The sequence below is a fragment of the Mchenga conophoros genome, linkage group LG16 (genome assembly GCF_057382185.1).
Source record: "Mchenga conophoros isolate Kocher_MC1m ecotype Shallow Benthic linkage group LG16, M_conophoros_male_GT1.1, whole genome shotgun sequence".
Lineage (NCBI taxonomy): Eukaryota > Metazoa > Chordata > Actinopteri > Cichliformes > Cichlidae > Mchenga > Mchenga conophoros.
Genome location: NC_140541.1, coordinates 6,404,547 through 6,429,657, shown reverse-complemented (window position 1 = coordinate 6,429,657; position 25,111 = coordinate 6,404,547). Strand labels below are relative to the sequence as shown.

Sequence of the window (25,111 nt, the reverse complement as noted above, 5' to 3'; positions counted from 1 at the left end):
GGCAAACAGTTATTCTTTGTGTCTTCCCTGGCGAACTTTATGTTTTTATCCACAGCGTTGATGTTTGCAGTGAAGGATACTTCTTGAGTTTTGATTTTGACCCAGGTGTCGTCCGCATATCTGTAGCAGTGGCTGGGCCAATTTGTTTCCCCTCTCTGATATGTTTTTATATACATATTAAGCTGACTTTTTAACTCTCTCATGCCCTTCTTCATATTTTAATGTGAATGGAAGAGTGAAACTTGAAAATGACTGAATTTTAAACAAAGAGGGGCACAAGAAGTCAGCTTCAAAGACTGCAGCTCCTGCAAAGTTAAGTTTGCAAGGGTCCCAAAATTTATCCACTTAAATTGGGTAAATTGCCGACAAATGCTAAACTACGTACAGGCAAATATTCATTCTGTGGTCTCTGGTCACCAGGTCGCTTCCAGTTTTAAAAGCAACCACAGTACAGTGAGTCTGTTGAACCAGTTTGTCTGAATTCAGATGACATAACTAAAGCAGTCAGACACAGTTTAAGTGATTTTATTAAAAAAAAAAACCCCAAAACAAAACAAAAACAAGCTGCTTTGATTTTTAATGTTGAATTAGAAGAACTACAACAGTCACCCACTGCCAACTAATCCCAACAGTCCTGTGAAGGTGTGCTGCGTCTCACTTGGTAGAACTCTGACTGCAGCAGCAGACATACCAGTGCGCGCTTTTCAAAACGCAGTGACTCCAAAACATAAAGCTGGACTCAGATTACAAGACCTGTAGGTCAACTCTTTTCTGTCATTTTCTCCACAAAGTCAGTTTGGTTTAACAGTCTCATGTACTTAACAGTAATCACATAGGAGCTGTAAGGGAAAGAGGTGGTGCTGGTGTAGTCTTTTATGGTCGCAGGGGTTTCAACCTGCTAAAATCGGAGCCTAATTAAGTGTCAGAATCATGTCAAAATTAACACAAAGCACTGAGATTAAGCCCAAAGGAGGCTCTGTGGATTATTATAACCGAGCTACCCATGGTGCAGAGCATAGGGCTGGAACACAGTAAGAGAAAACGAAAAAGAGATCAGGTCTACGTGCAGCAGAAATCTGGAACTGGTCAGACTGAACTAATTCACAGCAACAGAGTGAGAGGAAGGAGAAGCTGCTGTTACTGAATGTACTACATCTGCTGGGTGGAGTTTCCATTCCAAGTGTTGTTGTCATCCTCACTGTCCTCCTGAGTCCTGAGCCTACAGACTTTACCATCTTTCTTGAATTCCTTGGGACGGTTCTCCAACGTGTGTTTGGAGAGATTTCCCCTGAAATGGAAAATAACAGGACAGTAAGCCAGTTACCACATTCAGAACATAAACTCTCCAAATCAAGAAAAAGAAACAATACATCTGATGTCTAAAAATGTCATTATATTAAGGCCATCACACGTTGTGAAAAAACAACAACATTTAGAATTTTCCCGATCCAAACTTGAAAATGAAGAAAGAAAAAGGAAGTCGACATCAAGCGATAATGAGTTGGTCTTGATGTTTTTAGACAAGAAAAGAAAAAACTGAGATTCTGGGTCATCCGATTCCCAACAGGAGGCTTCAGCAGGAACATCATGGAAGCTTTTGTACATATTTCAGTGCACATCTGAGGAGGCAGAGAAGTAATTTCACGAAGCTGAGTGACCCGGAGCAGCATGTAACTGTGTGTCTGACTTAAAACTATTTGTATATTCAGTAGCAGCGCATGTTTTGTGCTACCTGCACACTTGTTGTCAAATACAGTGGTCTGATTGGTCAGATCAGAAATACTGTGGAAAAAAGCTTGGGTCAAAAAAAGAAATGCTGCAAATATGTCTAATGACACTAAGCGCTGGATATGAAAGACTGCGTTAAGAACAATTAAGTACAAAAAATATTTTTAAAAATAGGAAATATCTGCACAAATGTTACACACAGGTGTAAAGGCCTTTAATGTGAATTTCTGCAAGAAAAAAAATACAGAAAATCAGGGATTCAATGTTAGCCCTAAGAAGAACCTCATTAAAGTCGCATTATATGCGCATTAATGATGTGTGCTTCTACATGTGTGGAGACTGCAAAATGGCACTCACCTCTTTGCCTTGTTTGAGGCTGATGAGCTGTTGTAAGAGCTGGACTGTTGAGCGGGACCCCTGGGCTGGACAGATGCTGCAGAGGGGGGTGGTGTTGCAAACACAAAGGAACTGAGAAATCTCCATACAGCCAGCAGAGGGTAGAGGAGTGTACCCAGAACTGCCCAAATGCCACCACCAGAGGACTGGACCACTGTGTTTGCAGGCCTGCCTGATTGCTGAGAAGAAGAGTTCATACACTGTCACAGGAGGCGCATTTAAAAAGGATTCACCTTTTCAAACATGCACACGTGTGTGTGTGTGTGTGTGTGTGTGTGTGTGTGTCCACACTTTTCTATGTTAAACTGAGTTTGTGCATAAGTCAAAGAAAATTTCAGAGAATTTCATGGCTCCCTCTACATGTTAATCTGCGTTTCTCTTCACCAGCATGTCTTTATCCTGTCTTTCTTCTCTCATCCCAACCGTCACAGCAGATGGCCCCGCCCCTCCCTGAGCCTGGTTCTGCTGGAGGTTATTTTCTGTTAGAAGCGAGTTTTTCCTTCCCACTGATGCCAAAGTGCTTGCTCATAGGGGGTCATGATTGTTTGCTTTTTCTCTGTGCGTATTATTTAGGGTCTACCTTGCAACATAAAGTGCCTTGAGGCGAGAGTGGTTCAGGGTCAGCTTACCTGCCCAGATCCACTCACTGTACTGGAAAGCCCCCCGTATAATAGAATACTTAACATAAAAATACCACCACAGCAAACCCTGAAAAAACGGGACTTTGATATCTTTTTGATTCTGTCTATTTGGTCTCTTATCTTATTGGATGGTGTTGTATGTGTATATACGTTATGTTCACATATGTGTGCTTGTGTGTGAATGTGTACAGTTTTGTATATGTATGTGCATATATGCATGTACATTATATGCTATATACTCTTACATGTCTTACAATTATTTTTTTAAAATGTTTTCTTTCTATTTTAATTATTTTATTATATTATCCCTCTGTTCAGCACTTTGGCCGACACTTGATGTCTTTTAAATGTGCTATATAAATAAAGATGACTTGACTTGAAAGTAATTTCTTAAGCCTGGAGAACTACTGTTCAAGACCACTTTAAAAATACTGCCAATGGTCCCATTGTTCTCAAGTTATGACATTTACAAGACTTGCAGAAAATTTGAGCTCTAACCTTGGCCTGAGATTTAAACTTATCTGAGATTTTTCACCTATAGTATCAATTCGAAACTACTAAATCACTTTGTTCTTAGTTATCACATTCACAAACTTGGACGTCCAAGTTTGTGTCCGTCCAGGATGACAATACAAGCCTTTTATGGCTGAGGGGTAAAAAGTTACAAGGTAATACAGTACATTCCTTCAGAAAAGCAATGACAAGTGACTTAAGACATTTGAGTATTGTAAATGTTTGCCAACCATAAACCATAAACCTTCACAGACATATTGCCAACCATAAAAGAAATCTGCAGTTTTTAATTTAGTCAAGGTTTGTAGAAAGAAACTTTTTTTTTTTAGGTTTCGCAGGGATTTCCACGTTCTGCTAAACCCGCTGAGGTGAAACTTCAATTGTTGCCAAGGAAACCTGTTAAGGCCAAGGCCTGGGCTGAATATGAAACTCTCTGAGTAACTTAGTAACTAACTACTAAAAAGTAGACTACTCACTGGCAAAAGAACAACAGAAGCACTTGGAGCCAGGTCCAGTTCTAGCAGAGTCTTGTTTAGGTCTTCACTGGTGAACTCGCGCCGAGGGAACATGGTTGCGAGAGAAAAGTTTCCATAGCGGTTGCCAACTTCCTGAGGACACCAGGACAAACATTTTACAGTGACTTAGCATGAAGTGATACAGTGCTGGGTGACATGCTTTAACATACTCTGAATAATGAAGAGCTTTGTTTAACACACAGGCTACAAAAATCAGCAAGCAGAAAATCATCCTGATGCTTGAATTAGCAAAAATGCAGCGCAACCACACATACATTACACACTACAGCTGAAAGCGATACATTTAGTACCACAGTGTACATTCACCAGAAGGCCTGCCTCTGTCTCTAGTTGTTAACACTGTGCAAACACTATCCCTGGTGCCCCGAATTTTTATTTTGGATGATTATAATCATGTATGTCTTAAAAAACACCCAAAAACATTAACCTTTATCAGCATGTCTTTCTTAAATCCCTCAGATTCCCACCTCTGGGATCGACACATCATAACTGTGTACATCTGCCTAGCTATAAAACTGTTGTCAGGAGGGAAAAAGTCCAAATCATGTACATTAAGAACTGGAATGAGGAAGCAGTGCTCTGCCTGTGGGGCTGTTTCCAATGCACTGAATGGGATGTCTTCAAGCAATCTGGGCAGTTTTGTCCACAATTTAAAGAATGAGGCATCAGAGCTGCAGACAGCTACCAAAGAGCTGAAAGGAGAAATCCTAAAGGCTAAACAAGCCGACAAGCCTTTCATCGATCCGCAGAAATTTGAGGAGGAGAAATCCAGCTGGCTGTGAACAAAGACTTTTTTTTTCCTCTTCAAAAATAAAATGTCTGCAATAACCTGGACTTGGCTTGGTATTGCAAAAGAAAAGAAAAAAAAAACACTGTAGGAATCCAGGATGCAAAGACCAGTGCTCAGGATATTTTAGAGGGTATTAATTCACACAGAATTTGTCAATGCTCTAAACTGCTTTTATAACAGTTGTGAGAAATTTCTTCACATTCAGGTAAAAAGTGCCGTGGACCAGACAATATAAGTGGACAGCTCCTTAAACAGTGTGCGAAGGAGCCGAGTCCAGTGTTTCACAACATCTTTAATCAGTCCTTAAAATGACAACATCTCCTTAGTGTCTGGGAGGATGCTGTAATTGTCCCACAGTCATCCAGGTAAGAGACTCTATGTTGGATCCTCTACGGTTTGCTTACAAGCCCCACAGAGGAGTGGAAGATGCTACATATCTTAACTTGCTCCTTAAACACTTGGAAAGAGAGAGGTGTCCTGCCAGACCTATTGATTTGTCTTCTGCTTTTAGTAGTTCAACCGCATGTTTTAAGTCTCAGGAGCTGACCCAATTACAGATGCAGCACACCAGAGAAATCCAGTCATGGTGCATTATAAAGCCACTTTGACTGAACCTTTGTCTCTCCCCGTCTGTGGCTCATTATGCTCCCTTGGTTATGTTCTGTTATGGCCTTTGTAACATTTAAACTGTGTTTGAGTTTCTTTACTTTATTTCATTAATATATCTTACAGCCTTTAAAAGCCTGTGTGTGGTCTCCCAGTTGTCATATCCTTTGAGCCGATTGTGACAAAGATAACCTGATCCCAATATCTATATATTAGGATATCTGGACTGCTCAACAAGAGCAGAGAGGATGTGAAATTCAAGAATCAAGACAGACCTGAGCAGCGAAGTTTCGAGCCTCCTGCAGTCTACTCTGTGAGGGGAACTGGTTGGTGAAGGAGGAGCCGTCTGGGAGGCGGAACTGGATCCTTGCTATGGTACTGAAGAAGAGCGAGGAGAGGATAAAATTTGAGCAGCATATGCATATACACATGCACATCAGACTGTTCACAGAACTGCTGGAAGCTACAGTCAAGCAAAGGTTAGTCCTGCTGAAGGGGAAACCACTTTTTAGGGCCAGAGCCTGGGAACTTTGTATTGTACACGTATGAATTAGTCATGTTTTCGATATGCATTATATTGACTTTTAACAATTCAAGTTAGCAAATTGCTATAATAGTAGTTTATCTATTGAAATAATGCAAGCTGTGGAAACTCCACGTGGTTACCTAAAGTAAACTCAACTTGATACATTTTCATACTAATTTATAGTTGCACTAAAAACAAAAACACATAATTTCTCCACTTTCACATTAGTTTTTTGGATTCAGTCTTAACATTTTTTTTAAATCTTCTGTAATTGCCTCGTGTCTCATTCACTTTTGTTGTGTAATACGTGCAACATCCATCCATTGGTGACATCACTTATAGAAGGCTTTCAGCGGTGGCGGTGGTGTGACGAGGCGAGACCTTCACATTTACACAAACTGAAATGCGTGAGTTGTTATCTAACTACTCTTCACATTTTCAGACACATAAAGTACACTCTCCCTCCCTCACAGTGATTAAAAAGCAGCAATTATTCCTAACACAATCAGGTAATGTTTACAGTTTGAAATTCACATCATTTAGTCCCAACAGGATACAAATGTCATGAGCACCAAACTCTGTTTTACATGAAGAGGGTGATCATCCTCGCTTTCATTGTGGCCAAACTTAGCCAAGTCAAAGATTTCCAAACCAAGTCATCTAAAGAATCAGTGGATATTTTAGATTTTGTTTCACTGCACACTACTGCATGACATTTGTGCTGTTTCACAGTGCATTTTACAGGAGAAAGCGGCATCAACAGAAAAGAATTAGATAAAATATTAAAAGAATGACAACTCAAGTGGGAAACACCACTGGGTTTCAGCCATCACACTTATTAGTGGAAAATTTCCTTTTCAACTAATTTCCTACAGAAGGCTATAAGAAAAGAGCTTTCATCATTATTTTAACATTTATGTGTCAGCTATTCTGCAGCTTTAATTTTTCTCAAAACATACTTGTATCAGACACAAGCCCATTTAGATTAGCAACTTTTCGGCTTGTAACAGTGGATTTTTTTTGTTAAACACCAAATCACAGTTTATACTCCTAAAATACAAAAGTAGGAGAAGCAGAGTACGTGTGGATATATAATGATGATATTAACATATTTAATCCCTATTGAATTTTTTCTCTTTTATTTTGTTGGTGAAACTACAGTTTCTACTGACAGCTCATAACGTGCTTTTGTCATGACTTATATTTAAGGTATCACTTAATTTTAATTTATACATACATTACATACATTTGATGTATTTGGTAATTAGATTTATTTACAATATAAAAACAAGTGTGTTCAGTATAAGAACTAGACACGTAGAATGATTTGCCCATGTCGTCTCTGTGTGCTGCTGGGCTCTGAATCGGAGGGCAGCTCCTGAAATCACAAAGAGAAAACAATGATCACAAATAGTTAACTGTTCAGTTTGTCCCTCAAAGCTGAAATAAAGTCCATCCCTGTCCTGAAACAGGTCCTGATTTTCTCAGCTCTTAGATTTTTACTAATGCAGACTATTTTACCTATTTTGAGCAAAGATCAGGCCAGTCAAGCATTGTCAACATTAAAAAAAAAACAAAAAAAACAGAGCAAAACATACAGAGGTATTAACACAATTATATTAATCTGCTGCCCTAGAAGTTGACAACATGCACTACCAGTCAGAAGTTTGGACATACTTTCTCATTTATCCATTTTTCTTTATTTTCGTGACTATTTACATTGTAGATTCTCACTGAAGACATTAAAACTATGAATGGACACAGTAGTAAACAAAAAAAGTAAGAAATACCTCAAAACGTTTTATATTTTAGACTCTTCAAACAGCCACCCTCTGCTTTGCACACTCTTGGCATTCTCTCAATGAGCTTTATGAAGTAGTTACCTGAAATGGTTTTCCAACAGTCTTGAAGGAGTTCCCAGAGATTTTTAATTTCAAACCCCTCCTCTACATTAACCCATTCACTCAGCAAAGCAGTGGGCAGCTACCAGTCCAGCGCCAGGGGGAGCAATGTGTAGAGACAAAACCTTGCACAAGGATGCCTCAGGGTAGCCTTGCATTCAGTGCATTAGAACCCACGACCTTCCAATCATGGGGCGACCACTCTACCTACAGAGCTATCCCTGCTCGATGCTAAGCACTTGTTGGCCTTCTTGCCTACACTGTGCAGTCCGCCTCATCAAAAAACCATCTCGATTGGGTTTACGTCACTGTGGAGGCCAGGCTGTATGGCACAGCACTCCATCACTCTTCTTTTTTGTCAAATAGCCCTTACACAGCTTGGTCACAAAAGGTTGATTCTGTTCTTCGGGACGTAGTGTTTTCAGGGGGAGAAACGTTTGGTCACTCATCCAAGTCACTTCTTCAGTCTCAGCTCAGGCCAGTGGACACTCTTTCAACGATGAGGAAGTACACATCCTGGACAGGAGAGAATACTGGTTTGTGCGGGGAGTCAAGGAGCCATTTACGTGAAAAGGGAAATACCCTCTCTGAATCAATTAGGGGGCCTAAGGGTACATCTTTAACCATCTTACAATGCTGTGATTGCAGCCATTCCCCAACTCTCTGTGAATGGTACTCATGGCCATTGATCAGTGGTCTGTGATCAGTAGTTGTTAATCAATGGTCATGACAATTTGCATATTTATGATGAAGGAACTGACCTCACAGCCCGTTGTTCATTAAGTGGTGCTAGTTTCAGTCATTGTGGTAATGTTCTGTTTATAAAGTTGGAAACCTGCAGTCATCTGAGACTGAAGAAGTCACTTGGATGAGTGACGAAACGTTTCTCCCACTGAAAACGTCCAGATGAACAGAATCAACTTTTGGAAAGTAAAGGGTGGTTACTTTCAGGAATCTAAAATATCAGACTTTTTTTTTTAAATCAATTTCTTCTTTAATACATAATTCCATATATCTTGCTTCATATATTTGATGTGTTCAGTATGTATCTACATTTTTGTAATAAAAATATTAAAATGTGGTGCTGAAAAATTTCTCAAAATTTTGTCCTTTTAAAAGACTGATTAAGCACTGTACCGATTAACTTTTTTTGAGCAGAGTAAAGACCCTTTCACACCGGATGTGTAAAATTCATGTGAATATTTCAAGGGTAAAAATATTTTGGGATCCGAATAAACGGATCCGACAATCAGATCACTGCATTTGGCAACAATTGCACTCATGGCTCAAATTGCGCAATTGTACTGAATATGCAATGATATAAAAATAATAAAATAAATACAGTTTTACCTCAGACACACAGCTGAACAATACTCCAGCTCACTTGGCTCTCTGAAATGATTTCTCTACCTCCTCATATGTGGTTCGAACTCTGCTAAGAAGAGTTCAAAGTGCCTCACTAACATCCTAAATCATGCAGCCTACACAATGGCACCCTGACTGCCATTAGGTAACAGAATGAAATTCTTAGACCCATCGTCAGACCCCTGCACTGCTACAGTGGGTCCTGGGTTCCTCCTGGTGCCTCGTGTGGTGAGAGTATACAGGCAGTTCCTGAAGAATTAAGGAATTGATGCCATTGAGTGGCCACCAAGCTCGCTTGATTTAAATCTAATTGAAGAGCTCTGGGAAATGATGCTTTGCTGACACTGCCAGGTTGCACCTGACTGTCCAGGAGCTCAGTGATGCCCTGGTCCAGAATTAGGAGGAGATCCCCAGGACACAATCTCTTATACTCTGATCTAATACAATGACAAATTACTGAACTTGGTTACACGGTAATGCTTGCTGTGCTTCCACAGAACACAGCTTTCCACAGAAATGATCTCAGACCAGCAAAAGTCTCTGATCAGTTTACTGTCAAAGGCCAAAAATGTATCCACAATGTGTAAACCATGAGAAAATAGCTGCTGGCTTCTCAGCTTGCCTATCTCAAGTTATTATAAATGGGAGACAGAAACACCTGTAAAACGGAGACAGCATCAATCTCCTATAAGTGCGAAACAAGCGCAGCTTGTGGTGAAAATAGCCTCACTGCGGTAAGTAATGTAAATGATCAATGCAAACGGATGAGGAGCTTTATGATAGTGCTCTATGAAATGAAAGGAGAGGTCAATTTGCTTTGTTAAAGTTTAATTTTGTATATAGTTTTAGATGTGATAAGGCCTTGATGTAACGCCAGTAGTCACAGATTGAGTTTACCAGGCTCTAACTAGTTTTAATGTGAATTACAAACTGAGCTGTAACAGCTCAGCCACACATAGACAGCTTTAGTTAAACCCTGTTTATTTTATGGTTATCAGCTGTGTTTTCAGTATTTAATCCATATTTCAGTTAATATCAACAACAGTGTGTGAATTCAGCCCAAAAATACTGTGGGAAAGTGTTCAGATTTCTCAGTAATTTATCTTTGGTTAATGCTGTGTTTTCCCTGTCATTAGTAGCAAATTCATAATTACATTTAATAGCAAGTTCCGCTTGCTATCACTTACAATAAACGCACAGTAATGGTTACTGACTGGGGCAAGCTTAATAACTTCTCAGTTTCTCATGTCAACAGTTTCAACACCTGCTGCAGATCTTCACATCCTTCAGTCGACTACAGTATGACCAGCAAAGCTAATAGCTAAACAACAGCACTGACATTTAATTAACATTTAAGCACAACAGAGTGATTTCCTTAGTTGGGGTAAGGAACTTCATTTTTGTGCATGCATTATCTACCCTGGCTTTCCTCTGATAGCTGACTGTGCGCTAGCTAGCTGAGACTCATTACTGAACAGATAACAAATTACACATTAAACTTACCAAAATCGATGATGATGCCTCGGGTCCCTTTTGTCATAAGTCCAGTTTGAAACAAACAGGAAATCAAATGTAAATGTGGGGTGGCTGTCGCTCAGGAAGATGAGCAGGTCATCCACCAATCAGAAGGCTGGTACTCCAGTCTGCATGCCTAATCCCAAGTTGCTCTCTGATGCATCCATTAGAGTATAAACCACTATGAATGTGTGTGACTGTTAGAGAACACTTACACAGAAAAGTATAGAAAAAAAGTGCTTATTTGAATGGGTGAACAAGGCGATTTGAGTGCTCAGGTAGAGCAGAAAAAGTGCTATATAAGAAGTCAATTTACCATATAATGCTGGATCTCCTCTCAGTGCCCTTACTTAACCTGCAATTCTCAAACTGGCAGTGGATCTTTTGGGTTCTGTGTGGGTTTTGTGGATGCTCATTCAGATTGTGATTAGAGCTCAAGGCCAATATTGGCTATTTGAAAATATATTGGTATGAGAAAATTAAAGTAAAAAAAAGGACTGGATAAACACCCTTCAACCATATTATACTGTATAGTTTGTCAACCAGAGGGCACTTTGCAACTTCCATGTTGGTTTTGAACGCCACAATCGCAAAAAGCAGCTGATCCAAGCACAGTCAGTCAAGTAACTTGTGACAATAAAAGAAACGTATTTTTAAATACCATTGTCATCTTATTAAGGACTCATATGTAACTACACAACAAATGTTGAGGAGATATTTAGGTTTTATTAGTTTGAAAGGAAAAATATTGGCTCACATATCAAATTTTAACTGACCAAATATCTACATCAGTCTTAAAAATCAGTCGGACTCTAAATGTGAAGAGATTGTTCGCTTCACCTATCAGTTGACTCAATAATGCATGTGATTGCTGTACATTACTTCTTAAATTTAAATGGTCCACTCACCTCCTCTCCCTAACTAATGCCTCCTTCCTGGCCTCCTCTTCTGCCTGCCTGGCCTGCAGCAGCGCCAGCTTAGCAGCCTTTTCGTCCTCTCGTGTTTTGGTGTAGCGCGCTGCTCTGTCAGCTCGGTCCTGCAAAACACAAAGACAGGAAGCAGATACAGCCAGAGTTGGGCACAACACATTCCAAAGTAATGCAATACTGTAGTAACAATTACTTTTTGCAATAAATAAAAAACAGGATAAAATAAAAATGCTATTTTCTCTCCAAACTGGGAAATCACTCTGTTACAGCCACCAATTAAATAAAACCAATAGTACAAAAATACAGGCAGTCACCAGTCCTACCCCTCAGCCCCTAGTACACACACCTATGGTATTAATTTCAAAATCCTATGTAACCTTGTTCTCAAGTTATCAAATTCACAAGATCTTTGGAAAACTTACTCTGACGTTGAGGTCAAAATTCAAACTCGTCCAAGATTTTTAGTAGATGTACCTATTGTATTCATTTGAAGTTCCTAGATCGCATCATTCTCGACTTACTGCATCTAAAAACTTGGGTGTCTACATTGCTCACTCAGCAGGGTGACAACAACACCCCACCAGGTTTTTACAGCTGAGGGGTAGAAAGTGAAGAACGCAAAACAGAATGTCTGTGAATGTCCTCAGTGATCCAGGTCATCGTAGTCTAAGAAGCTTGGAAAGAAAAGCGTCTGGAATTTCTTTAAGTTTCCTTGAAGACGATTCACCTCACATTCGAGAAGCTTCTTTGGTTCTAAGAGCAACTGGTGGAGAGTCACAGATTTTAAGCCCTATGGGAGCGTCCCAAGAGGGTCATGGACCTGGCGGTCCATCTGCATCTAAAGGACAAAGGTCACTCTTTCGAGGATGCCAGTGTTCACATTTTGGACAGAGAAGATGGAAAGAGGAGTGAAAGAAGCCATCTATGTCCACTGTGAACGACCATCTTTGAACGGAGGGCGGGGCTTACGACACCAACTGTCTGCCATCTATAATCCAGTTTTTAGATCCTTTCCCAGACGCCTTTACACCCAGGATGTGAGTGGGGCAAATTTCAAATATCAGATTATAAGATGTTTACAACAACTGAAATAAAATTTACTGTCAAAACCTTTGGTCTTTCACAGTAAACTCTACAACTGTCCTTAGCATGGGAATTCAAACAGACGTTAGAAAATCTGTTAAGATGTCTGTAATCCAGTAATCTAACACATGACTACACTTAATCACCTCTACCAGGTTATGTTTTTGGTTGCATCTACGCTTGTGTCATTCTGTCTGTAAACAAGACAGCTGAAAAAGTTTTGAATGAATTTGAAAAAAATTCTGTAGGGGTGAACAATGGGGTCATGTAAACGATCCATTAAAATGTGCCTTACATCCACCGAAGTCTTCACGCTCAACTTACTGATACATTTTTTTCAGCAGTGACACAAACTGCTATAACTGAAGAGACTAGGATTCCTACAAGTGTGCTTTGTGTGTAGTCAACATGTTGAAAATACTGTATAAAGACTTTAAATATGTCACATTTGAGCTCTGATGCCTTTCTTTCAAGTTTCACCCAAAACAAAATGAAAACACATCCATCCATTTTCTTTCCTGTCACAGAGCTGACACAGCAGGGGTGTTTCAGGACTTTCTGTGTTAGCCCTTCCACAGACTTCCAGCCTGTACAAGTGTGTACTGACCTCTCGCTCCATTACAGCTGGGACCACAATGGGATAAACAGATATATACTGCAAGTAGTGTAGAAATGTTTAGCTGATTTAGAGTTTAGAAATGTGTAAACATAGAATCTAGAATTATTGTAGAGACACTGACACTGCCCTCAATGTAATAAAGGCCTGACTGTGTCATGAACTTAGGAGTATAGTATAGGAGACCCTCCCCAGTTGAACTGTGAAAGTAAAACAGAGAGGAGTTAATGCTGAGTGGAAATTCCCCAGAGAATGTTTGGGTGGGGGTCTCAACATTTGTAACTGGATAACTGTGGTCTGGAAGGGAGATGGGTTTTATGACCTCTAGGGAGTCACCTACACCCACAGTGTTTTAACTGTCACGCACACACATCCACACGCACACTCACTCACAAGCACTCACATAGACATGCGGGAACGCGCACATGTAGGCATTCATGTGCTCGTGCACATAGACACACAGACAGCCCACCGTGGGGGTTTTATGATAGGGTCGCCCCTACAAAACTGTGTTTCACAGACAAAGGGGGGAAGATTTTGCAGGGGGGCACCGGCCTGGCAAGTCTTCCCTTCTAGAAGATGCATGCTTAAATGAAGATGAATAAAGATGAATAAAGGTTTTGTGAAATAACTACTGAGTTCCGGTGCCGTCTCTGGATGCCTCGACGAATAAAAGAACCGGGGTAAAACTGATTTCGCAACAGTAGCTCAACACATGCTAAATAGAGCATAAGTTAATATATAACTTAACAACTATCTAAAGGTCTGATGATGTAAAACACAAAGGACAGATTTCTCTGAGGGGGACATGATTGTTTTTGGTATTCCTTCCAAACGGAGCAGATAAGGTTACCATAGCAATTTGCTGTTTGACCCGTTCCCTGGCAGCCTTCTCCTCTGCCTTCTCTCTATTCCTTTCCTCTAAGAGTCGCTTGGTTTTCTCCTCTTCTTGTTTCCTCTTGAAGTCCTGCATGTCTTTCCCCACTTTCCGTCTCTCCATTTCCTTTCTGATTTCATTCTGAATCAGAGACAAAACACAGGTAGGTTAAGCGTGGAGTGGCTCATATTCTAAAAAGACATCATCCAACACACTACTAACAGGTCAGAGCTGTAACAACATGTTTAAGAGGAACACTACAAAACAAATTAGTCACCAAATGAAAACAAAGCACTACTGACAATACCCATGATATGAAAAGTGCCGCTGTCTATAAAAACAAGGATTAAACACAGTTTAAAGCTGTTCTGCACCAATGGGGGTTGATCGAGCTTTGAAAGCTTGTGTTACTAATTCCTACAGGTGTTCAAACTTTTCCGGGTCACTTACAGCCCCCTCTGTCTGCAGTGTTTGAACACACTGTGGTACCAAACGCTCGTGAGCATCAGTTAGAACATGTAAAATGTCAGGTTTGAGTTTGATATTTTGGTCTCATCCGTCTCATAGGCACTTATTTACATTGGAAGACGAGTAAATTTCCTTTTTCAGGTTGCACAAAAAGTGTTCTACTGATGGACATTGCAGGGCTGTACTTTATTGTAATAGCACATATTGTTTGTCAGTATTTACTTGGTTAATTTTTCAGGCAGTTTCATTTTTGATTTATATTCGTGTATCTTAAAGTAACATAAAAGTGCTTTGTTTTGATGTTGCTGAGAGCATTTTTTGGGTTAGTATTTTAAAATCAAAGTACTTAATAAGAAAGACTTCAATGTTACCTTGTTCACATATTTTTTCATGTTATTCAAAAGAGTTGATATTTGATGAAAGTAGTTGTGTTTGTGTTGCTACTGTTACGGCCCTATCGGGGCCTCCTCCTGAAGTTGCCTGTGTGGTCCTACCAGCTCTCCTGCCTTAGGTGCCACCTTTTTCTTTTGTACAGCTGCCTTCCATCAGCAAGTAAAAGTATTTCAGCCAAGAGAAAGGTGAGCTCCGGTGCCAGAGTGCCATGTGAGTGGCTGCAGCTGGTTGTTTGGTCCTGCTTGGTGGCTTGGCTTAGTTACTAACCCTTTTCTGACTTACTTTTCAGTTTACTGACCAACGCTTCAGTTTTGTTTTGTTTCTTTAAATGGTGATAGCGGCTTGTCAGTCTCTGTTAGTTGAGTTATTAATAGAACCTTTAATAAAACTCTTTAATTTAACCATTTTGTTTCTCTGTCTCCTTTTTTTGTTACTTTCTCTCATCGCCTGGACCCTTTTAGGGGAACGTAACACTACAGTGACAGCCTTTTTTTATTTATTTGAAATGACTTTGATAAAGATGTTAATTTCTCCATTTCTTTTGAACTTAAAGAGCAAGTGTTTTTGTTTCCTCTAGTGAAATTTATTTTGGTTGAGATGTTAAGCATTTAACAGTTTGGACTGTTTACTGTTAGTTCCTACAATTAAATTCAGTCTTAAAATATCACAAATATAGTCTGGTTTTTAGTATCACAATATATCGTATCGTCTCCCCTGTACTGTGATATATATCACATCGCCAGATTCTTGCCCCTAGTAATAAGTAATCCATTTCCTGTATTGGAGTCGGGGGGTGGGCAGGTCACTCTTTCACTGTTTGTCAGTGACAGAAAAAGCTGTTCAGGTTGTTGGTGATCTGTTGGTGGACTGGGTGGCATTAGGCTTGTAATTGGTTAACTTCTCGAGCCCTTTCCAGACAGAAGGAGAGTCATAAGCTGACGGCCACTGTATTTTCTTCTGTCTGTTTAGCCTCTCATACTGCCTTGCTAAACCTTTACTTTGATGACTTGAAACAGTCGCTGTCTCAACTCTGAAACACTTCCTCTTTTCTTGCTTTGGCCTCCTTAGCTGGGAACCAGGACTTATCATTATAACTCACCCTGGTGCATGATGGTATACAGCTGTAGGCATTGTTTACTATGACGTAACAAAATGTTGTCTTCTCTGGTCAGACATTTAATAACTTGTCTGTATTTGGGGAGTTCCTGTCTGAGGTTTGCTTTGTTAAAATCACCAAGAACAATACCTGAGGATTCTGGGTTTGTTCACTCCACACACTGGGCCTCCTGTACGCTGGCCTTTGGAAGAATAATCACGCTGAGCAAAATAATTGAAGTATACTCAAAACGGGGAAAAAGGTTTGCAGTGGATGAAACAAGTTTCTAGGTAAGGATAGCGATGTTATTAAATAACAGTCACATGGTTAAACCAACCACTGCCTATATAAACACAGATTCCTCCAGCTTTTGTCTTGCTGCAGATCTCCGTGTGCCAATCTGCTCTGAAGAAGTGGAATCCTGCCAGCTGCATCGCAGAGCCCAATATTGATCCGCACAGCTACATTTCCACAAAACAGCCGATGAAGAGGGGTCTCTGTTTTTCCCTCTCAATCGCTGGAGTTCATCTGTTTTATTGTGAGGACCAGAGATGGGCAGTAACGCGTTACTGTAATCCGATTACTTTTTTCAAGTAACGAGTAAAGTAAGGGATTACTATTGCAAAAACGGTAATAAGATTACCGTTACTTTCCCGTAGGAACGCTGCGTTACTGCGTTACTAAAACCGTGATTTTTTGGCGAGACTGTCTCATGACAGTGACGTAAGTGAGTGCGAGGTTCGTGACAACAGCTGTGTGCAGATCAACAATGGATCATATATCGAGTGCGGGAGAGAGTATGAGCGTGCAGCGTTTAAAGTGTGGAAGTACTGATCTTACTTTGAGTTTGATTACATAAAACGTGGCAAAAACATTAGCGTCCATTGTGCGTGGGAAGAAAACTTCTTTTTACAGCGAAAAAAAACCCTAAACTTCCAAGCAAGCACCGAGTGCGCTACGACGTAATGGGAAATTCACAGAGAAACTCGCGGATTCTTCCACTGCCCGCTGCGGCACACCTGCACCAGGGTAAACCTCCGCCTTCCCTACTCCTGCTTTACAGGTGAAAATAGAGCAAAAGGACCGCTAGTCTTTGATTTTATTTATTTTCTGCTGTGTTTTACTTGCATCTAGTGAGTGTAAACACACAAAAAAAATATTTTATTTTATGTGCTGGAATGTGCAGAAAATAGGTTTAAATATTAAACAAATTTCTTCCAGTCAGAGAATGTTGCATGTAATTAAATTTTTGCTTGATGCATAAAGTTAAAAGATTAAAACTAATAAAACAAGTTTTAAAAAGGGACTTTTCCATTTGATTACATTTTGTATGATGGATTATGTAGAAAAAGTAGAATTGGGCTGAAAGATCTATCACTTTATCACCTATTCAGGTTGTAAATCGTGTTTTAAAAAAGTAACTAAGTAATTAATTACTTTTGAAAATAAGTAATCAGTAAAGTAATGGGATTACTTTTTGGGGGAAGCAATCAGTAATTAGTTACTGATTACTTTTTTCAAGTAACTTGACCAACACTGGTGAGGACACACTGGAGAGGAAAGAGACACACGAGCACACTGTCTGGCTTTCCTCTCCTACGGTGTCTCACGTTGTGAATAAGAACGGTCCAAATGTTGGCAGTTGAGGTGATGAATGATAGAAATAAGTCTTAATGGGTTGCAGCCCTTATGTTCATCAGCTTATCTCTGGTGTAAGAAGTTCTGGTTGAATGCAAAGCAGAGTTTACGAATAAACAGAGCGCATCAAAACACCACGCCACCTTCACAGAAGAGCCCACTTTGCCCTCGTGTGACCTCAGCTCAAAGGTAATTAACTCATATCTGTTGAAACAACACATTGCTGTTGTAGATGCCCCAGTGGATCACATGGTGAAAATCCTTCAAGTGTGGTCTGACTGTTCCCTTAGCGTAAACAAAGATAAATGGGCTATGCTATGGCCAGGCATCGGATTTGTTATGTTTCTCTGATATTACACTTTTCACTTTATGTAAGCATCATTGCAAAAAACCAGGGCCTACAAACACTGTGCTCTTTCTGGTTAAACAGTTTTCAGTGTTCAAAATGTCTTACCTCTTCTTCTCCTTTCTTTCTTTGCTCTCGTCTCTCCTCCAGCTTCTTGGTCAATCTGACAAAGTAAGAAAATGATCCAATCAAACATCGAGCTGGTATTTTATCTTTCCAGTCTCATGTCAATCGTAACCCAGTCCCGAAATGCCAAAATTAATTATGATTAAACTTGGCAGTCTGAGTCTTTGTTGTTCTTTGCTGGTTACGTGTAATGCTTTAATCGAGCTATGGCACAGAAGGTTTGGTTGACATCCATCACGCCACACCTTAATACGCTGCCAATATTTCTCCAGGGTTCTAAGCTTGTGTCTTAGAACCCTGGAGAATACTGGCAGCCACCAGTGCTACCCCTGGGCCTCCCAATAGACCCATCTATGATGAAAATGTGAACATTTACAGAAAAGTCGACCTGACTTTGAGGTTAAGGTCACTGGAAGGCAAACTCATCAGAGATTTTTTAGTAGCTCCACCTTTGCTATCAATTTAATAAAAAAAATAAAAAAAAAATAAAAAAAAAAAATCACATGTTGCCTTGTTCTCGAGTTATCGTATTTTCAAACTGTCCACGTTGCCCACCCGCCCAGTAGGGTTTTGGCAATATCAGCCTTCTATAGCTGAGGGGTCAAAAAAGCAGCGTCTCAGACGTTAAGCTTACAAACACAAAGATCAAAGCACAGCTTCACAAAGCTACTCTCACATTTTTATTAATACTGCAGTGAAACATTAGACTTGATTGTTATTCTGCTGTAAAAGTTGCCATTTTTTGCAATTTAACACAAAGAACATCCTCTGTTTAGATCACACTCAGCCTGACATGCATTTGTGTACCCACCGTTCCACCTTAGCATCCAAGTTTTCTTCACCCTGAGTCGGATGATCTAAAGATGCATTCTCTGGACTTGAGGGAGACACTATGTAGAACAGGGACGCAGAAGAAAAGCACAGAGTTAAGACCTTGTCAGCATGAACACAGTCTGAGCATAATCTTTTCCCTACATCCACACAACCTCGTTAAATTCCTGATCCATCAAAAAATGGAAATGGATCAAAATCTCCACAGCTAGTGGTCTGAACAAGTGACCGTTTCAGATCTTCAGTTAACAACGATTGTTTGCTGTATAGCTTCATTAACAGCAGGTATTGCTATCTGAACAGCGATCACACATGATCCCCAAATCTAGGGTGGACTTTTTTTTCTGACATGTTTTTTTTTTTTTTTTTTTAAAGTATGTGGCGCAGGCTCAATCACCTCCTGCTGCTTCTGCTACAGGCTCTGTGGTTTCTGTAGATGATAGAGGCACTGCTGAAGCTGAGGCAGGTTCTGTGGCTGAGCTGGTCGCTACAGGATCATCTGCCTCTGATGACACTGTCCCACTTCCACTCTCCTGAGTGTGCATCTACCAGAAAGCAGGGAGAAAAATCATAACACAAAAAAATAATTTGAATTAAATATCTCGTGTTAACCAAGAAACATTACATGTATTTGGTTATTACCAATACTGATAATTTAGAGCAGCTGTGGCATTCTTCAGGAAATTCATGTCCCAGCTTACATAGTAACTGGTATCCTTACAGCACAACCTTCCAAGTCGTTGTGCTATCTGTCAACGCTACGTGTAGTTACATTTCTCAGGAGGTACACACCAGGTTATGTACAAGGCTGCTGCGTTTGGTGGGGCTCTCCTTGTGGTGTAAATTACGACGTAGATCTGACACAGAAGTATAATTCATGTGTAACATTGGGTGGTGGTCTAATACATTTGATGAGCACTATATATTATGAAACTCACTACTGGAAGGGCTATAAAATCATACGTGCTCAACCTCACAACATATGGAACTTTAACGTCATGAGCAGATAAAAGAACCTCAATTCCACTGCAAAAGCAGCAAGTTTTAACTAACATCAATATAATGTTGCACTGATACAGTGTGCAGCATGACTGTGCAAACAAAAATGACCTGTCACCTCATTACAAAGGCCAGAGTGTGAGTCTTTAAAGGGTCTCTGGCACAATCTCTCTACCAACGGGATACCAAGTACTGACAAAGTATGGTTGATTTCTGCTGCCATCTTCATTTAAAAGAATTTGTCATGTGCACACAGACACACACAAACATCACATTGCTGAGCTGCAAAATAGAATCACGACTCCAGGAACAGTTATTTCAAAAAAAATAATTAACAGTAGGGTTGCCCGTAGCTGTAAAAGTAACTGTACATAATTCACACATTGCATCAGTACCTGATCAACTCTGTTGATTCTCTTTATCAGTTCTTCAGCAGACACACTTCCAGCGATGACCTCCAAAGGAATCCCGTTCTCTCCAATGAAGAAGCTCGATGGTACGCACACCACTGGATCTTAAGGGTGGTTTTGTTAAGGCCCAAGTTTCAAGCAACTCACATGAGTGATGTGAACTGACTGAGTCTTTAAATAGCACACATCATTTACATTAAAAGGGTTTCTAGTGGATTCTAGTCCACAGGCATACAGAGCAGAAAGGGTTGCCAATAAACACAATACACCAAAACAACACCAAACATTTGAGTACGCCTGCTGACCTACGAGACTTTGTGAGGGTAGCATGAATGTGCACAATCTTTACTGCATTTCCTTCTAAAAATGACAATACGATAACTGACATTAAGAACTGCAAAAAAAATGTGCTCATTCATTCAAGCCCGACGTTACTTATTCCTGTCATTAGTTACAAGCAGATGGATCTTGGTAGCAGGTTCTCATCATTACTCTCATTATTTTCTTTGAAGGCTTTAAACCTTACCATCTCAGTTCATATCACACACGTCATTAACATTTCAATTGTCTGACTGATTCTTGAGTGTATCTGAGGAGGAGTTATAATCACGGCTTCAGTCTTGTTGGAGTTTAAAATGAGGGAATTATCGGTGAGCCGGTCACTAATGCGGGATTAACAGTCAACTAGGGTGGACAGCCAATCCAGCTGGTGAGGCTTAAAAGACACTTACAATTAGGGCTGGGCTATATCATACCGTTCACGGTAATACCGGTGTAATTTTGGGCAACGATAGGAAAATGAAATATCGCGATAAAATATGGGTAAAACGCGCATGCGCAGTGCCTATATTTACATACGCACATGGCGGCGACGCAGAATGAGAAGAGCGAAAGCAGATCGTTAAATGAAACGGATGAACCAGAACTGGTTTGTAAAAATGCTGCAGCTTCAGTGGTGTGGAAGTGGTTTAGCTTTCGTCCCTCAGATACACAACAAAGCACATTTTTGGTAGCGCATGCTAGCGGGCCGTCGTTATTACCGTGTTGCTTGGAAAATACGGCACACTTAAAATCAATCCTTTGATTTTTCTGAAAGTCGACAGTGCCTCTTATAATCCCGTGTGCCTTATGTATGAACTCTGGTTGTGTTTACTGACCTCGAAACGAGTTTATGTACACGGCGCTCGAAAATCTCTCAAATGTTTCAGTACGACTTTGCTAAGCTACGAACCCGCACCGCTTGATGGATTGTTGGAGCATTAAGGCTATCGTAGGCAGGAGCCTCGTGGAGTGATACGTAATGTGCTTCAACATCTTGTGTGTGTATAAGCTCTTTTTAAGTTTTGTGGATATTATACATGGTTATGCTGAGGATACGTCGGCCAATTTCCACTGGAAATGCCTTTTGGTTAAACTGTCAGCAAGTAATTTGCCTTTGCACTGTTACATTTTTATATAACTTTAATGCACTTAAAAAACAGCTGCTTGTTTAAGTGAAAATACATTAATGGGGTTTTTTGCACTAATAAAGTTGTGGAGTTGTAAAGTATTTTGTCTAGTGTCAGTTATATCGTCAGTTATATCGTTATCGCAAATTTTCAAATGTATATCGTGATAAATATTTTTGATCATATCGCCCTGCTCTACTTACAATCGAATGTCATTGGCTTAAAAATGGTAAAAAACAAAACACCAGAGAAAGATTGAATGATACCGGCTAAAGCAAGCATGTAAAAGGAGAATAACAACAGACCCAGGATGGAACCCTGAGAGACACCGCAGGTCAAACAAGCAGTGTAGGAGGAGAAGCTGCCCTAAAGGAGAACGTCCTTCCAGATAAACAGGGGGGAAATCAGTCAAGTGCTGAGACAGAAACACCAGCCAAAGCCTTCAGCCTATTAGGTAAAATTAAAGCAATTACTTTATATATTTGTAAGGAGCAACCTGATCATAATGGCAAGGCAATGTTCATTAAAAGAGTTTACTAGGTGCCCAACATTATCATCAGCAGAGGCTGAGAAATTAAAAAGAGACGAGAACTTAGAAATAATAGTATAAATATAACAATGCTAAGAGTTAAAAGTTAAGAAAAATATCTAAACAGAGGCAACATGTACTGTGACCTCAGTTTCAAGCTAAGAAATATGGGCTAACATCAGCATCTGTTGTCTCAATTTACAGTACTTTGCAAGCATCTCAAGCCTGCCTTCATTTCCTTGGATTTTGCTTCTATGAAGGCAGACTTCTGTGTAAAGTTTTTAAGTTGTCTTGAGCAACAATTCTAAAAACTCCTTTGTTGAACTGTGAGGATAAGCCACAGCAGCCTGGAGAAAAGCCACACAAGCAAAACGTGCTCACAGAAAGCTCTAAAATCAGATCAAGTCAGAACTTTCTTACTGTGAGGCTCCGGCAAGACACCCAGTTCCCAAAGACAAGTCAGTAATAAGTTTAGTTAATAAGTTCAAACCTCGCACAACAGAAGGATACAAATCTGGGAGAACTGTGCACACGTGTCACTGTGGGGAAAGAAGAAAAAATTGAAACATTTCATGGTTTAACTCCATGTACATTAACATCTGTTTAGAGGTATTACATCAAATGCTTGTTAGACTGACAGAGTGATCGAGATCTACATCAAAAGGCAAAAACCCACAATGATCAATACTTTTCTAAATTCTTCATTCGACATTTAGTGGCGACTCACACAAAATTCCACAGCACATACAATTTTTGGTGACTGTTAAGCTACGAACAGGTAACAGAAGACTTTATAACACATCTTTTTAAAAACAATAAGTTTATGCATAAGTTTAATAAGGTCTGGTTTTCTGTTCTTCTACTTTCTCACACTGTCAAGCTTAATACTTGCATCATTACTCTAGTCCAATCATCTTCCTGTCCACCTTCTTTGAGCCAATTAGCCTCTGGTTTAAAAAGACTCTCGTCCATGCAACCAACCTCCTCCCCATCTCCACCTCAGACACCTCAGTCATAGCTCCATCCAAGCCTCAGTCTTCATCTTCATCGCCACCAGAGTCTAGACTCCAGGGCGTCCTGTCTCAAATCCCATCACTGCTGTGATTCATCCTGCTATGATGGATCATCGGGGTCTAATCGCCAAATACAATAACTTTTTTATGTCAATAAATCATGCTGTGACATGCGATGTCAATCAATATTCATAATCGCCGTACCTATGACAATGTTTATGCAGAGTTTCATTCAGATTGGCCGACACGGTGAGTAGGAGACAGGGTACACACAGACTTAGGTCATGTTCAACTGATTCAATATTGAGAAGCTGAAACAAAATGATGTGTAACAGATCATATCTACAAACATCCATGAAGCACCCTGTCATATGATTTTAAAGTCGCCACAGCAAGTTTTGCTAGTACACCTCAATCTATTGTTGATTTTATGTACAGTTAATTCCACACAGGTAACTTTAAATCCTGGTTCATCATTTAGCAGTTTACTTTCAACTAAAATGACTCTTTACCTCTTGGCCTCCACTTTGATGGCCACGCAACATTTCTGGGCTGCCTCTGAGACCCTGTCATCCTCCCAGCTGGACATCAGCTGTGCTGACTGTTCATCTTCTCCTAAGGACAGAGTGACAGAAAACTGATGAGACATGTGGTCAAAACTATGGGTCCAGCTTCACAGATGGAACTGCAGAAGAGTGCAAGTCTCATCTTTTCCAACTCTTACAGTAACGTCCCTCTGCGTAATCTGGGATCCACTTTTCTCTCTTCTGTTCTCAGTGTTTCTGTGATGCACTGATGTATTACAGAAACACAACTGTGCCAGGACGGAGACACAAAACCTTTTTTTACCCCACAGAAAACAGAAGCTGCTTTTCACTTTGTGTCAGCTTTGTGCTTGACAACATCTGTTCAGATCAAAAGTCACATTAAAATCAATAAACTGTTGTATACTACTAACACAGGCTGTTTATACCTGGTCCAGTGTGATGCTGAGACTTATTGTAGAGAGCTGTTTAAAGGAGACCATGCCATGGGTCTAGTTCTTTATAATTCGTTATTTATTATACATATGATCGTAGGCCTTTCCATAAATGTGTTTCTTTTTACATTTCGCTTTCTGATTAATTACAAAACACAGAGATATATGCGGCATATCGTGAACCATGCTGACTATGTGGAGCTCCTTTTGCTCCAGAGTGCCCTGTCATACTGTGATGTAACGACGAAGGCGCCGCGGCTGGCCACACGAGTGTACTCGGCTACTGTTCTGGAAGTGGACGGACGGTCCGTCATTTATGAAATCCTCGGACTGGCCTGCGGAATGCAAACAACTAACGCTAGCGTTACGTCAGCCCGGTTCAGCTGTGAGGACAGCAGGTGCTGTTGCACAGGACGTTACACCGACACACCGTGTACACCATAGATACGTTACTAGACTTCTGTATTCTTGCTGTCGATGGGTATTCATCAAATACATATGACGACTTCTTTCATACCACACTGACTATGCTAATTAGCTAATGGCTACAATGGCTTCCAACGCTAACTGGCTAGCACCATGTAGAGTTTTCGCATGTTTTCCACTGTTACCTGTGATGACAACGACAAAGACCAAACTCCGTTGTTTAGCCGATTTAATGGCATCGGGAATTGAACCCTGAAACCAAAGCATCATTGCAAGCTGAGTTCTGTGTTTCTGCTTTGGAGACACGGATGAGCAGCTAGGCTTACCAAACCTAAAGCCCAGTCAGCCTGTCACTTTCTACTTCCGCTCACAGCGCACATCAGCTGG

The 25,111-nt window shown here is 40.3% G+C and overlaps 1 protein-coding gene across 1 annotated transcript; it reads right to left on the bottom strand.

Annotated features, from left to right (window-relative positions):
* Positions 1-509: 509 nt before the first annotated feature.
* ubxn4 (UBX domain protein 4) lies at positions 510-25,111 on the bottom strand. Its single transcript, XM_085249126.1, has 13 exons — positions 24,910-25,111; positions 23,832-23,934; positions 22,817-22,845; positions 20,315-20,433; positions 19,318-19,465; positions 18,901-18,979; positions 18,072-18,126; positions 13,999-14,163; positions 11,426-11,553; positions 5,486-5,588; positions 3,755-3,886; positions 2,086-2,303; positions 510-1,288 (listed from the first exon to the last, which is right to left on the bottom strand). The coding sequence occupies exons 1-13, from the start codon at positions 24,992-24,994 to the stop codon at positions 1,150-1,152; spliced, it is 1,503 nt and encodes a 500-aa protein (XP_085105252.1). The 5' UTR covers positions 24,995-25,111; the 3' UTR covers positions 510-1,149.

Coding starts and splice junctions, on each gene's coding strand:
- ubxn4 (XM_085249126.1), bottom strand. CDS start 24,994: ATGATGCTTTGGTTTCAGGGTTCAATTCCCGATGCCATTAAATCGGCT. Junction 20,434..22,816: donor TGCACAGTTCTCCCAGATTT/GTATCCTTCTGT, acceptor ACCACCCTTAAG/ATCCAGTGGTGTGCGTACCA. Junction 18,127..18,900: donor TTGGATGCTAAGGTGGAACG/GTGGGTACACAA, acceptor TTACTTTGTCAG/ATTGACCAAGAAGCTGGAGG.